At 36.9% G+C, this 16,409-nt stretch overlaps 1 protein-coding gene and 1 long non-coding RNA gene across 2 annotated transcripts; both read right to left on the bottom strand.

Moving 5' to 3' along the window:
- Window positions 1–6,834: 6,834 nt before the first annotated feature.
- Window positions 6,835–15,349, bottom strand: LOC121266443. Its single transcript, XM_041170257.1, has 10 exons — window positions 15,190–15,349; window positions 14,842–15,100; window positions 13,697–13,798; window positions 13,262–13,431; window positions 12,550–12,683; window positions 12,274–12,451; window positions 11,302–11,860; window positions 10,828–10,940; window positions 10,501–10,744; window positions 6,835–7,273 (listed from the first exon to the last, which is right to left on the bottom strand). Exons 1-10 carry the CDS (start codon window positions 15,255–15,257, stop codon window positions 7,034–7,036), a joined length of 2,067 nt encoding a protein of 688 aa, XP_041026191.1. The 5' UTR covers window positions 15,258–15,349; the 3' UTR covers window positions 6,835–7,033.
- On the bottom strand, window positions 7,445–8,391 carry LOC121266444. The gene is made up of 3 exons (XR_005940806.1): window positions 7,900–8,391; window positions 7,767–7,857; window positions 7,445–7,466 (listed from the first exon to the last, which is right to left on the bottom strand). It is a non-coding gene; the product is annotated as an uncharacterized LOC121266444 (long non-coding RNA).
- Window positions 15,350–16,409: the final 1,060 nt, after the last annotated feature.

Below are 16,409 nucleotides of genomic sequence, written 5' to 3'. Positions count from 1 at the left end.
CTTTCTTAAAGGTCATGAACTTTGGTTTTATTGTGATTGGACAAAACCATTGTAGAGAGGAGATGAACAAGCAAAACAATTTCGACAATGGTTTCTCAAATGGGATAGCCATAATCAATAGATCCTTACTTGGATGCGCAACACCTCCATTCCGACTATCTCCAACCTACTTGCTAGCTATGATATACTCTATCTACTTGGACCATGTTAGCCAGACATTATGCTACTCCTCATGGGTCCACAGAGTACCAACTTATGGTCGAGTTGTATCAGCTCAGATAGGAGCCTGACCAACCCATTAATGACTTCTTCGGTCGCCTTCATCACATTTGAAATCCAATTGATCTCTTTTACCTACTCTGGAAGGATCCCACTGATGCTGACATGTATGAAATTCGATCAGCATCATCTCTATCAATTTCTCATGGCTCTACATGATGACTTTGAGCCGATCCGTGATCAACTACTTAATCTCACTCCAACTCTTCCCCTAAATATTGTTGTCAATGAGCTGATCCACGAGGATACTCGTCTACAGACATTACAGACTCAGAACAAGCTTAGTGTCTTGGCTACTGATTGAGTTGAATTATTGCATATTTTATACATCTAGAACTCATATATTTCAATTATTTCATTACATTATTATTGATTTTAGATGGAAAAATGGTTAAGATGCATAAATCCAAGTTGTGATTTAAATTGATTTATAGCATAGTTTATACTTAATTTCTTGTGATTTAATTGGACAATATTTCTTCACATGCACAACACATTTTTGATATTCTATTCTTCCTTTTATTTTATTTTATTTTATTTTTTTCTCTTATTTCTATTTTTTTCAGGCCAAGAAATGTAAAGCATGAGAAAATAGAGAAGTAAAAAAAGCAGCAGGTTTTTTAGGTTTCTCTAAAGCCACACATGCATGCGAGACCCAACTTTTCTCTTGGTTTTTGGACGGAAGCAAAACAAAGCATGGATTCTTTTGGTTTTCTCTCAAAATGCACGCACATAGCAGGGGTCTTTTGGTTATACACACATGCGGGATCAAAGAAATGGAGAGTTTTGGGCTATTGAAAAGCACACGCATGGATGGAACAGGGGGTTTTTTATTCTTTTTCGTTTGGAGGCAAGATGCATGAAAGGGATGAATAGAGCAACACTGCGCATTGAAGAACCTCGAGGGGTCCAACATCTGCCACTGCCCAGCCATCCTCCACTGCCTACCACCTCCATCTCCAACCATCTACCTTGCCATTTCTATTCCTTACTTTTTATTTAATTTTAATTTAAAGTTTATGATGTATTTTTGAGATCTTTGGCTTAGAAGTTTGAGCATTTTATTTGCTGTTTATTTTACTTGATGTTAGTTATTTTTCTTACTTCTTTAAATTTCCATTAAATAGGCATTATAATTGTTATGGATTGATTTTGAGAATTTATGATTTAAATACAAGGATGAATCCTAGAATTTTGATTTTGGGGCTTTTCAATTTCTAGCTTGTATTGCATTAATTATTTTTTAATCTAACTTAGTTCTTAGTTTAGTTTTGTTAATCTGTTAGTTCTATTAGACATTAGATTGATTAAAGGTTAATTAGGGCTTAATTAATTTTGATTTTGCTAATTAATTTTCTGTCAATTGAAATTGCTTAGCTTAGTTGGTTTCTTGATTGCTTAATTTCACTTTGTTAGATTTAAATGTTAATTTTGAGCCTTGCAATTAGTTTGACAATTTTCGTTGGTTAATAGGTGAGTAATTTAGAGTTAATTTTATGTTTTGCATTTTAGTTCTTACTTTTCCTCACTACACTAAAAAATCCAAAAATATGAATATGGTCCACGACCAATGCCTTTTTCATTTCTGTTGCACTCTACCACTCATTGCACCTATCACCACTTTTATTTTCTCTTTGTGAATATTTTCACTATTTTACACGAGTTTGAATTTAAAACAACTTTCCTCGAGGAGAAGATTTAGGAATTTTATTCCTAATTATTACGTGACATTCTCATGCACTTGGGATAGCCTTTGTGTTACTCATTTTTAGTGAGTCAGCTACCACTCCATCAGTTTCCTCCTCTGACCAACCTCAACCGTTTGGTTTTGGAAAGTATGGTCCAAGCAACCATTGCCCCAATAGGTTGTTTTGTCATTATTTCAAATGTCCTGGCCATGTCATCAAGACCTGTTATCGTTGTAACAAGAAAGGACTTCCTATTGCTGCTATTGCTAGTTCATACACTCATAAGGTTTCTAAAACTATTAGAGATGCGTCTCAATCTTCTAGATTCATCGTCACTCTCTCCACAACTGACTTGGAGAACCTCCTCAATCAGGTCCTGGTTCAGTCTAGTAACACATCATCCTCATTTTCTCTTTCTTTTATGCCTGGTAAGTCTCTCTCTTGGCTTATGGATTCTGCCTATAACAATCATATGACACCCTCCTCGTCCTTGTTCACTAAAATGCCTTCTGCACATCAACCACTTGTGATACACATTGCCAATGGGTCCACTATGCTTGCTTCTAGTATAGGCTCTATCTCTACATCTAACATTTGTATTTCTGAAGTGCTTCATATTCCTAAACTCTCTTATAACTTGGTGTTTGTGGGACAATTGGTTCAACTTGGTTACCGCGTTATTTTTTACTACTCTGGTTGTATTATGCAGGATCCACGGATGGGGCAGACCCTAGAGTGTAGGGTAGAGTGTATGTTTCCAATGAGCACTTTGCATCTTCCCTCAATTCCTCCTGGTCCACCTACTGGTGTTTCTGCTGTCACATATGTTTCTCCTTTCTTCGCCCTCTGGCACTCTCGACTTGATCATGCATCCTCTTTCCAGATACAACAGTTAGTTTCTTGAGGTATTTTTTGTTCTGTGTCCAAGATACCTTTGATTGTATATCTTGTTTGTCTTGTTAGTTAAGAAAACAATTTACATTGCCTTTTTAGAGTAGTGAGTCATTATCTACTAGTATTTCTGATTTGATACATTCTAATGTTTGGGGACCTGCCCCTGTAGCTAGTATCGGTGGATCTCGTTACTTGTTATATTTATTGATGATTTCACTCGTTAGAGTTGGATTTATCTTATGCACTCTTGTTTTAAACTATTGCATATTTACTGTAACTTTGCAAAAATGATTGAAACTCAATTTTCTAAATGTATAAAAAATTCTCGATCTGACAATGCACTTGAATACAAACAATTTGCTTTTCTAAGTATTTTGCAAACATATAGCACTATCCATCAAACCTTCTGTCCAGGCACCTCTCAGTAGAATGGACAAGCCGAACGAGAACTCCGTCATATCCTTGACATAGTTCGGACCTTTTCCTCTCTGCTAAAGTCCTTGCCCCATTATGGGGGTGACGTTGCCCTTACTGCAAATCATACCATTAACCACCTTCCAAGTCCAGTCATCTCAAATCAATCTTCCTATGAATGCCTATTTGGATCTCCCTTTGACAATCAACACCTTCATTCCTTTGGTTCTACTTGCTTTGTTCTTCTTTAGTATCATGAACATATAAAGTTGGAGCCACGTTCTTGCCTTTGTTGCTTTCTTGGCTACGACGAGACTCAAAAGGGCTATTGGTGTTATAATCCTATTACTCATCATCTCCGCATTTCCTGTCATGTTGTGTTTTGAGAATATTGCTTGTTTATTGAGGTATCCACATTTAGTCCCTCTATTTCTCAATCTTTTACTTAGAACATCTTCTAGATGAGCCCTCCAGTCATTCTCCACCTGGGTCTATATCCGATAATTCTATTGAGAGATATAAAACTCAACTTGTTGCCAAAAGTTTCACACATAAATATGACATTGACTATGAGGAGACTTTTGCCCCAGTTTCCCATCTCACCTATGTTTGTACTCTCTTGGGTGTTGCGGCTCTCGTCAGTGGAAGCTGTTTAAAATGTATGTCAAAAATGCATTCTTGAATGGAAATTTGTGTGAAGAGGTATATATGCAACCTCCGCCTAGTCTCTCCCATCCATCAGCCAAGGTTTGCTGCCTTCGTCGTGCTCTCTATGACCTTAACCAAGCCCCTCACACCTGATTTGCAAAATTCACCTCCACAGTTTCTTGCTTGGGCTAGTCGCTTAGTTCCTATGACTCGGCCTTCTTCATTCGTCGTTGCGACAAAGGTCTCATTTTGCTACTACTATATGTGGATGACATGATTATTATTGTAGATGATCTTAATGGCATTCAGGAACTTAAGGACTTCCTCAATCAACATTTTGAGATGAAAGATCTTGGTCATCTCAGTTATTTTCTCAGCTTAGTGATCACTTCTTCATCAAATGGATTCTACCTCACCCAAGCCAAGTATGTCTCTGATCTTCTGCCTTAAGCTGGCTTTACTGACAGCAAGGTTGATGATACAACCATCGAGTTTCATGCACATCTAACCCCCTCATGTGGGGAATTATCGTCTGATTTCACACTTTATTAACAATTGGTTGCCAGCCTGGTTTACCTTATAGTCACTCGTCAGGACATTTCTTATGTTATGTATCAGGTGACCCAGTTCATGTCTGCCCCTTGAACAACCCAATATACTACTGTCCTACGCGTTCTTCGGTATCTTAAGGGCACTCTCTTCCCTTGTATGCACTTCTTTGTTTAGTCTCCACTAGCTCTTCGAGCATATTGTGTTGACTGGGAAGGTGATCCCACTGATCGTCGTTCCACCATAGGTTACTGCTTCCTTCTCAATTCCTCATTGATCTCTTGGGGTAGCAAGAAACTGTCTATTGTCTCTCGATCCAGCACTAAGGCCAAGTATCATGCCTTGGAAAACACCACCGCTGAACTCCTTTGGCTTCGATGGTTACTACAGGATTTAGGTGTACTTCTCACATCTGTCATGAGTGGACCAAGCACATCGAGATTGATTTTCATCTAGTTTGTCATCATTTGCTTCAGGGTTCTCTTTAGTTGCTCTCTGTCTCCTCTCAAAATCAACTTGTCGACATCTTTTCAAAGTCTCATCCTACGGCTCGATTTCGTTATTTTACTGACAACCTCGAGTTGGTTTCTCATCCACCTTGAGTTTAGGGGGGTTGTTAGTTTATATGTTAGTGTTAGTGTATATGTGTTATGTGAGTCCCACATTGCTTAAATTAGGCCCTTGTATAGCCTTTAGCCTCCTATATATAGGCCACATTGTATAGCACAATTGATATATATATATATATATATATAGAGAGAGAGAGAGAGAGAGAGAGTTGATTCATACAATTCTAACAATGACCATAATTGACTCTTAATGCGGAAAAACCACTGGTTTAACATTGGTAAGCCTTTCTTGGCTTTGATTCTTCATCATGGGAGATAATTGGATGGATGAGAATTGCTATGTAGTTTGGTTATTGATTAAGTTGTATAAAAGAAGCATTGACTTGACTTTCATTCTTGGCAATTGAATACGATTGACTAGTTAGGTTGTGGTTAGGGAAATGACGTTTGAATAAGGGATTGATGTATTGTTTTAATTTCATTGAAATATGATTGTTGAAGTGCAAAGATTAAAGGACTAAGCAAAGAGGTAAGTAGTTTATGACTATACTTTTACACCACTTTTCTTATTTGAAAATGCTCTATTTTCTACAAATGTATAAATACTGTGTTAACATGTAAATATTCTATAGCCTTCTTTGGTAGCTCATGTTAAGTATACAAGTTACAAAACGCGAGTGTCATGTAGTCATGTATTTGGTGATTTTTTTTTATAAATGTAGTCATGTATGATGTTGATGTTTCATGTTTCATCATGTTAATACTTTCTTAACTATTTGGTGATTTTTTTTAAAAAAGTCGTACAATAAAGAAAATGAATCTTGTATTGAGTTAATGCAGATAATGAAAGATGATCATGAAAGAAAGGAAAATGAAAGAAAATGAAGGATTGAATGTTTGGAAATACATTATGACTAAATGGTTGATGAAATGTTATGGTACCAATAAATTAACATATTGAAATGTCAGATCGACTCATTGGTAGTGCACCATGTGATGCCATCCTAAATAATGAGTTCCCAAACCGCAACCACAAGTTGAGTTTGGTCCAAAAAACTGTTAACCTTAACACATGTGGTGTAATGGTATGAACGACCAATGAAAGTGAAAACAAAATAAGTATAATTCAATTGTATGTTGGTAATATTGTAGAATTGATTGGCTTTAAAAAGAAAAGGGCTAAGTGAAGCAATATATTTTTAATTATATGGTATCTGCTTACTGATATATTATTATTTAGAATTTTAGCCTATAGAGATGAGTTGTCGAGATCCTTTCCTACACCCCGTCCCTGCATGGGTGGTGGGGTTTGCCTTTCAGGAATCCACCCCCTCACATCGAGTGTGCGCGCACGTGTGTGTGTATATATATATATATATATATATTGAGTTGGGCTTAAAAGGTTTAAGCCCGGGGGCGGTGGGCAAGGGATGACGGGCGATGCCCTGCCACCCACCCTTAGGATTTACTGCGGATCAAAACATATATACACCAGTAAGTTTAGTTTATGTTCAACGATAGTACTCTACAATGTTTGTTAGTATGTTGCAAACAATTGTATTTGATTCCTACGCTAGTTGAACACCATCTTTAGTTGATAAGGGGAAATGTTCATCAGACACAAGTGCAATGTCCCTCCAAAACGTTAGATCTTCATTCTCGATAACAGCACTTTCCTTTTTATATTTATGTTTTCCAGTCAATCGGGTGCTTATGAGTCATGAGTTATGGGCCAAAAAAATTGAACACAGCCTTTTCCACCATGAAATAGAAGGATTACACAAAACCATGACTGAACACAAAAGCAGCATCATCCATACCCACAAGAACCGGCACATTGCATCAGGATTCACATTTTATGACAACTGGAGCCATCATGACTCATAATTGCTAATGCAAGCATCGAGAGCCGGCCAACATGAGGGAGAAGGGACTGTATATATCACAAACAAGCACAAGATCGATCTAAAAATCAATGAAACAACAATAAGCTTAGCTGCAAGTAGGGCTGTCTATAGGCTTGTCTACAACCCGGACAGGGATAACTGGAATCGAGTCCCACCATTCCTTCAGCCGTCTGCTCCCTTGATCTTGATAGCTTCCCGAGTGCTTCCCTAGCTTTGATGTCATTGAGAAAAAACACAACGTGCCCACCATAAGAAGGAACTTCAATGGAATTACTGCTAGTAAGATAGCTAATCCAATCATTGCTATCATTACCATATCTGCATGCTGCAACCAAGAAAAATACATGCTTAATTCTATAAAGCTAAAGTTCTTAAATAATTCTCGGAGATGCATGATCATGTAACTGATTTTTTTTTTTTAAAGCAACCAATAAATTATTTCCATTTCACCACATCTTCCAGTAGTTCCCCTCGTCTTTTAATTGATCAGGAGAATACAAAGAGTCACAAGTTCATTGCTTTCAGCTGGTTAGTTGTGGCTTGAATTTTGTGGCAAAATCAGGGCAGTCAAATGAGTCATGTCCTTCAGATTTGGGTCATCTCTGTATCAACCCTAAGCTATCTTGATTAGCTTATTTAACGGATTAACCAGATACAACCCATTTAACTCTTTATATCAGATGGTTTGACCCGACATGATCTGTTTGACAAAAAATATCATACCAAAATGAAAGACCACAAATATACATGTAATCAGCACAACTAAGATTATTAATCGTGGCTTGATGGGAATTACAACCACGTGTGGATTTGCAAACCTTTCACATTTGGTACTATAGTTTTTCAATTCAACATGCAAATGAATTGTTAAACGAATCGTGTCGAGTGAATCCACCGAAGATGCTTGACCTTTATTTAAGGAAAATTCTATAGACTACTTGACCATCCCACCTTTATCCGACTATGATTAGGTTGATTGCCTATCAACATTTGAATTATTCTTTTTAAAAAAAATTATGAGATGGTCCAAAGAGTGATGGAAAGTGCTACGTACATTTATAAAGTGGGATGAAATTAGGATATGAATGAAGTATATAACATTACCATGGAAAATCCTATATGCTGCAGCCTCACCCACTCTTATCCTACCATGATGATGTCGTATTATTAATCCATTCTTGAATTTGTCATCTTAAAAAGCAGGAGTTGATCTAATGGTTGATAGGTAATATAACATCAGCATAATTAGGATGAAAGTGGGATGAGAATGCAGTACATGGCATAACTCATCTTGAATAGATGCTGTATCATCTTGCTGGGAATTCCATATATACCTTTCTAGATTCTCCTAGAGTGATTGTGAAGAGAAGTTAGGTTCTCCTAATGTGATAGCGCAAAGCTAAACTTCATCAACTTCAAGCAAGATCTATTGTGCCTAGTTGGCTTGGAGGCTTTTTTTTTTATTTTTTATTTTTTAATTGTCTAAATAAAAGTAACACTCCTATCTCCCTTTGATTATGGAAATTTTTTTTATTTTATTGGAAGATAAGGGACATGAACTAAAAAATGTTAGCCATATAAATGTTGTATCTCAAAATGCTCAGGATTGCAATTGCGATAGATGGGGGTGTGAATACAAACAAGATATAACATATCCATCCTAATAGTTTCCCTGCCATAGTAAGAGCCTCATAAGCCTCCACGTTGAATCTTTTCTCTAAAAATATTTAAATGTGCTAGGTTGAATCTTTCCTTAAAAATATTCAAATGTGCTACTAAGTTCTTCTCTAGCGCAACTATTGAGTGGGGTGCGTGACGGGGCTCCACTACCTCCGGCCCCCGCCTGGCCAGGGCTCAGTGGCGGAACCACTTATACCTTTGTTGGGGGGGGGGGGGGGGGGTGCGCTCCCAAAAGTTATATAATTCACAATTTTCCCATCAGAATTTTATGTAGCCACCCAAAAAAATTGTAAATCTCATGTACTCTCCAAAAATTCTAAAATCTGTATAAACATAGAAATGTCTTTCTAACTTTCTCTTATATGGCCCAAAATTTTATTTAATTTCTATTTATCATATATTAATCATGATGTGGTCCCTTCAAAATTAATTTCTTTGCCCTAACAATTCTTTCAATTTGATGTGTGAATTCTAAAAAAGCTTAAAACTAAAATTAAATTTATGAGAATAATAAACTTATTAATATGAACCAGCTTCTTAATATGAAACCCAAACTGAAATAAACACTTGAATAATCATTTAAGGTTGATATCTTGTATGAAAAAATAGTTAAGAACTTTTATCCATTAAAATTCATTAAGCAAGAAAATTTTTAATTGAGATCTCAATTGTAGCATTATATACTTAAAGTGGCACCAAAATATTCAGATTTGACATGCTACTTGTTAAACTAGTTTACATACTAGAATGAAAGATGAGTTTATAAAAATTTGCCTATTAGTTTTTATTCAAAAAAACTTTCTAAAAATATCATTACAAAAATTGATAATGGATGAATATTATTCATCCATTAAAGTATGTCATAAGAAATCTAAAGAAGGTAATAAGTTGTGCTTTTTAAATTTTTTTTTCCTACATGCATATGACAAATTATATATTTTTCCTCGAAATGAAAAGTCTTTTAAATTAGATAATTTTATCAATATGTAACTTTTATATATAGTTATTATCTTACCATTTACCGTGGAACTAAACATAAGAATTTTATTTTTTATAAACGTTACACATTAGAAAAATTGACTCCCCCACATAAAAATGTTTGGTTCTCTTTTGTAGAGTGCGCAAAGAGTATACAAAAGTGACTGCACATAAAATTTTCCTATATATATATACATATACATATATATTAAAAAAAATAAAAAAATGACGTTTTGGGGAGAGCTCTCCAAAATGTCAGTCGTTTTATATTAAGTTTTATTTAAAACCCCCCTCCCCCTTGTGTGTGTGTTTTTCTCTCTCTTTCTCTTGCCGTCACCGCTGGCAATCCTGCCCCAAGTATCTCTCTTTGCCAAAATTTGGTTTTGGATTTTTTTTCCCTTTTTTGGTTGGTTTTGGGAGGTCGTTTGGACAGGGTGGGCGGATTGGCCCCCATCCTGACGGGGGCACCCGCCCATTGAGGGCAGAGCCGGCGGGCCCCATCCGGGAGTTGCAGGTAGCGACCCTACTACCGATAGGTGCTTGTCACTGGGTAACAGTTCCTTTTATGTTTTTGTCTTCTAATAATTGCTGGCTGCCATGGCCGTTATCTATGGGCTATGAGAAACAAAGTGATGACATCCAGAGGATAAAATCAAGCCAACTACAAGCCAGTCTTCATCAAAAGTCAGTGCACATTGCTTCAAAATCAATCCAAGAATGTTTTCTTCAACTTATCGATGATAAAAATTAAAAAAGAGGATTACTTTTTCAATCCTAATGATGGCACAAAAAGATAAGATTGCTTTTACTCACAATTTAGTGACTGCTAATCAAATTACGTAAACAAATTAGTTTAGTAGAAGAAAGTGATTGCATAGATTTGTAAAATAGTACCTCACGAGTCTTTGAGATGAATATTGACCATAGTTTCAATACTGCTATATTTGCTTTTCGCAGCAACTGATGAACAGTTTGCAATCCATGCTGAGCTGAGACTATGCTCTCTATTGTAGTCTGGTCAGAGGCAGTGCAAACCACAATCTCATTGCACCTTTCATTAATCCTTTTTCTTCTTGCCTGAAACATCTTTGCCACAACCCATAAAAGGAAAGATGCGATTGCCTTTCCAACCCACTCCCTAAAAGGATAAGAGACGATTAAGCACCTCAAATTTTCATCCAATAAAAAATCAAACTATAAATAAGGTGAGAAACAACTTACTTGTAGATGATTATAAGAGTTGTAGCAAGCACCGTGAGGGTAGTTGCGGGTCTTTCCCATGTAAGAATTTCTTGAAACCAAAGTACTGCACTTCTAGGTGGCGTTAGTAGCTCCTATGTATAAAAATTAATTGACACATCCATGAGTCCCCCCTTTAACATCTTTGGTTCATTGGAAACAAGCAAGTTTTAGTGTTTATGCCTCAAAAGTAGGATCAAACTAAATAACTAGGCCAACCAGACTCTAGTCTTGGTTGGCCCCGACCAATCATGGCATGCTGAATGATGATGATGATAAGATGTTCAAAATCATTTCTTTTCTAGACTGGGGGTGTGAAAGATTCTGCCACTCTCCCCTTTGGCTAAATAACTGAAAAAATGAACATGGGACATTGCCAGTACTGTGTACCTGGCAAATGTGAATGAATGTTGAAATTGGAAGATTAATCTCTATAGTTTTGAGTTAGGTCCTTACCTTAAAGATAAAGGCACTTTCAGCGATTCCTTCCTCTTTCAAACCCTCAGTGGTAGCTTGAGCCATAGCAATATTCTTTTCTTCCTCTCTAGCTTGATTAATAACAGTTTCCAATGTCGTCTGGTTTTCATCTAAAGCCACTGCACACATACTTTTATCACCAACTGCTTTTGCTTCCACATCTGAGATGATTGGCAGCGACATATTTAGACCCATGAGGATAGAACTTGCACTGCACGGGTGCCTACTATTAACCTTCTTTAGACTCTCCGCAAGTTCTTCCAGTATATAATCTCCCTTTGGAAACTCATCAAACAAAGCGAAAATTAAGAATTTTGTTGGAGCAGGGGCTGATATTCTTAGTAATTCCCTTGCAGCATGAAGCCTTATGATCCCCAATATTGTCCTTGCATGCATTTCCCAAGCTTGTGTTCGACATTCCACCTTGTATTTTGATAAGAACCTATGCATGAGCATAAACTCCTTTATGAGTGCAAGCCAATGGTCCCGTCTTGTGGAGCTCACTACCTCAGGGAACTCGAGCACCACTGCTTCCGATCTAAAAAATTGGTAGAAAATGTTTTTTCATAAATCATATTGCAAAAATATGCTAGGTGACAAGCTTGCTCATTTGAGATGCATATGCCTATTTGGGGCGCTATTAGCAGGATTACACAACCTTATCTAACATCGTAGATCAAAATTATCACCCCTATTAGCATGCGTTTACCAATGGTCTAGCCAAACAAAATAATCAAGTGTTTTAGCCTTAAAAAGAATCGAGTGTTTTAACTGATAAAAATGATATCGAAGTTTACCGTTAATGTCAAACAATGGAAGATGTCATAACTTGCCTAAAGCATTGGGCCAAACTAGAAGGCATGTAACCCTAAGAGCATCAGTATATAAGCAAGCTCATCCACTTTAAACATATGTGACTTCAGCTATTCATGTGAAAGCAAGTATCCTTACAATTCAGGGGACTCATATACTATGGCCTTGTCGAAAAGTGGAGCACCCCATGGTCCCGTAGAAGCTGTTCTCACTCTATGTTCAGTGTCCTTTGAAAGATCTATTTTGAATGCACCTTCATATGTTATTACTCCCGAAGCCTCAAAGTAGATAGCATAATTGGTAAGGGTAAGCCTACCTGGAAAGGCTTCATAGTGAGTTCAAGGAATAATCAATTAAAGGATTAAGCATTCTCACCTCAATTAGTGATCAATAAAAGAAAATCATCAGACAAACCAGGCCAACTTGTTGCTCCGATGTGCCGTATCACTCTCTGCGAGGTTGCAGTTCCCTCGACATGCAATATAACTTCATCGTAAGCCAGCTCCACACCCTTTGGTGTGGCTTGTTTTTGCAAATGTTTTGTGCATCTATAAAATCAAGAATTCCACAAGAAAGGCATAGTTAGTTGGAAATGGGATTTCAATAAATGTATATATCAGCCATCAATGTGTATTTCCTCAAACATATTTGTGTACAATCAGAGATTACTTGTTCCTTTTTTCATTATCTTTACTTTAAACTTACCTAAACATTGTGCATTAAAGCTTGAGAAATCTTTTTCTTATTCTTTCTTGGCTCAACTTCAATAGCTTTAAGAGAGAATATTTTAGTCAAAATAGATTAAGCCCAAAGAAATAGAAGCATGCAACCCTGCATGCTCATGTGCCTAGAGCAATGATTATTGATAAAATAAAGCCTACTTTATACACTGCATTTTGCCCCATTGGATACGACCAGGAAAATAGAATTACATAAACAATATCTTAGGCACCCTTCATGATCTCTATGCAGTCTGTTGTCTGATGTGTGATCTTTATTTTCACTACGCAATCAGTTTTCAACCAACCAATTTTACACCTAGAACGTGCTATATGGTTTCTTCAACAATAAAAATGGTCTATGTATGTAATTTCAAGTACAATAAAATGCCTCATATGATATTTACTTGTCAATTTCTTTTAGAAACTTGTCGTACGCAGGAAAAAATAGCCGATTGCCTGTTGGTGTTGTCAGAGTATTAAAGGTAAATCTTGCATTAACAGGATCTGCAACTAATGGAACTAGTGATGCAAACCACGCAAATCCATCTTCTCCAACGTTTGGCCCATCATCAACCTACGAAGACAGTGCACAAAATGCAAAGTTTAGACACAAGGTATTCAGTGATAAGGGCTGAGAATCAAGCAACTCCATCAATAAATGATATTCTTTCCATATCTTGACTTGGATTGACCCTTAATCCCACAACTTTCATTAGATTTTCTTCAATGAAGCTAGCCGATGCTTTTCTTATGCTTCAATGAAACTGGCCAACGTTGAAGATTAGCAATGCCTCATCTGTTGTAGCATTAGTTAACAAAGAAAATTTTTTACAGCTTACAAGGAGTAGCATGAGGTCTGAATAGAAAAGTGGAATATCATCTTGTTCTTCATCCACTTTTACAGGTATCTTCTTGTCTTCTCTCTCCTTGGCCACACACTCCTGCTACATCATAAATCAACAATGAAACTATCAGAGAAGGAATTAGAAAAAAAATTGATCAGTACTTACGAAGTGCCACAGACAAGCCGTTAATTGAACTTACATTTGGTTAATGCATTGGCATAAGACATACCAAAGAGCAGAGAATAAGGACACTTCAAGTAAATGCCTGAAGAAGCACAGGCAAATAAGCATACTATAGACTATCTTGTCAATAACCCTCGGTTTTCTGAGTTCGATTTTGGTAAATTAGTGAAACTGCAGTCAAGAAGCAAGAAAAAAAAAGTAGGAAGGAAAAGAGAGGGAGAAAAGAAAAGAAAAATTTTTAAACAAAAAAGAAAAGAGTACTACCGAGTAAGGTAAAGCATGAATTTTTAGTAGTCTACACCAGACGGCCATCTAAGCTTCTGTTCATATCAAGCCTAAGAACATAACAAGTACAACCCTCCGCACCCCAAAGAAAAAAAAATCACCAATTCTCTTATTTTTGCGAGGAAACTGATATATAAAATTAGTAAAATAACCACTTATTTAAGTAGGCTTTCATGAAATATTTTTTTAATTGGAGTGAGTGTAAAGTAAGGATGCAAACCAAGGAGCTTTGCTCATATGTTTGGGATCATGGGTATAAGGCCTAATTATTGCAAGTAAGGTTCGCTCAAGTGGTAAAGATTTAACCACAGTTTGGATTAAAAATTTACTTCAATTTATTTCATTTTATTATTACAAATTTCTTAAATTTTTACATAAAATATAATAAATAATTTAATTTTTTTAAATTTTAAAATAATAATAAAATTAAAAAATAATATTTTATTCTACTATTCACAGATCATCGATCATTTCTAATTCAAACGGCTTAAATTCCCACCCCTTGTGTGTAAACGATGTATAGGTGGATTACTTGAATGCGGAAAACTCGACAAGGGCCTGTGCATCCGGAGATTAGTCGGGATGTATGTCGGAGATTAGTCCGGATACTGTTCCGGACACCGATGCCAATATAAAAACTAAAAAGAGAGAGAGAGAGCCAACGTCCGTACCGTAGAAGCCTCCTCATCCGCAGAGCTTGGCATCTCCCAAGCAATCATCATGTCGAACGTGAAACGGCTAAATGATCCATCGTTAATCTTTTCTTCTATGTTTTGGCACGTCTCCTGCTCAAAGGCCTTTGCACTACAAAATTCCACAAGCTTCCTTGAATATCCATTACTACTAATATTACTCGTGCTGATCTCGTCTGGTTTCCAATATTCGGCTTCGAACTCTTCCACCAATTTATCAACACTAGTGCCTAGTTTCCTGTCAGCAGACAAATTCGGAACTCAAAAGGAAAATATTAAGAGAAAACAAAACGAAGAAAATTTTGAAGGAAAAGAGAAATCGCATACAGAGCGCATCTCCGGAAGACATCGTTGGCAACGGTGGAAAGATGCTTCAATTTCGCATTCTCCATCATCTGAGGTGCAGAATGGGGTAGTCCTTTTTGCTCTGATGCAAATTGCAATATTGCGGGACAAATTCAACAGGAGAACGGCTGGTTTTGGTGTTTCGTTATTAGGCTGACACGTCGGGATGGCCATGCAAACACCTCCTGCATTGCCGCATTGACTCCCCCACTCCCAGCGCTGAAGCCGCATTGTCGTTGGGCCATGCGCAGCGAACCGATTTCCAGTCAGTCATGGCCAGGCCCATCCCATACCCAACTACTCCCTTCTGATCCTTTGTCATGTGCAAAGACTTGCTCAGCCAGCCTATTGCACCTATCTACAATTACAATAATAATAATAATAATAATTGATTATACAATATAGGATTTCATGTGATGAGTTGGACCAAAATATCCCTCTACAACCTATGTTCGATTGAAATCCGTCATTACTTTTGTCGATCTGACCAAGGTGCCCCTGCAAGAGATCCATGTTAGTTTAAAATGTCTCTGACACATATCCAAACTGACTAAAATACCTCTAGAACAAATCAAATTAGATAGAAACAACCCCGATCCAAATTAAATCAGTTGATGACAACTAGAAATCTCTAGAACCAAGTTCAACTTCATCTTCACTCATATTCCCCACTCTCCATCTACCTTCTTATTAATTTTCATTCTTTTGTTCTTTCTCTTCTCATTCTACTTTAGACTTCTTGTAACAACCTGACCCAAAAATTAGGATATAAGATAAATTTTATGTATTTTTTTTCTTATAGTTATAAATATTATTATTATTATTATTATTATTTTATAATATTTTAGAGTTTTGTTTGAATTTTAAATATCATTTCTTCCTATCCCAACCCGTTAGCAACAACCTCACACTCATCCTTATCCCTTAAATTGATAAATTCGAATCCTATTAGGAGACGAACTCGTATGAGAAAACCCTACCATAGTTTTTCCTCTATAAAAGCTCACGAAGCCTCTTATTAAATACACCACAAACCAGATCCACGCACCCAGCCACTACACAGCACCCTCACCGACAGTTCCTCCACGTCGAGACCCCACAGAAAACTGCCATGCATCACGCTGCCATGCACATGCCCCTCATGCACGAAAGCAGCCCTGTCTTGCACCCATCGATCAGAGCATCGTTAGCAACAACCATGA

The sequence above is a fragment of the Juglans microcarpa x Juglans regia genome, chromosome 5D, assembly GCF_004785595.1.
Source record: "Juglans microcarpa x Juglans regia isolate MS1-56 chromosome 5D, Jm3101_v1.0, whole genome shotgun sequence".
NCBI classification, from domain to species: domain Eukaryota; kingdom Viridiplantae; phylum Streptophyta; class Magnoliopsida; order Fagales; family Juglandaceae; genus Juglans; species Juglans microcarpa x Juglans regia.
This window is presented reverse-complemented; position numbering and strand designations above follow the sequence as displayed.

Bases quoted from the DNA above. Each gene is read 5' to 3' on its own strand.
- LOC121266443 (XM_041170257.1), bottom strand. From the start codon at position 15,257: ATGATGGAGAATGCGAAATTGAAGCATCTTTCCACCGTTGCCAACGAT. The intron at 13,432-13,696 runs GTAAGCTGTAAA...CTGTCTTCGTAG, and splicing joins CAGACCTCATGCTACTCCTT to GTTGATGATGGGCCAAACGT. The intron at 12,684-13,261 runs GTAAATATCATA...TTGATTTTATAG, and splicing joins TTTCTAAAAGAAATTGACAA to ATGCACAAAACATTTGCAAA.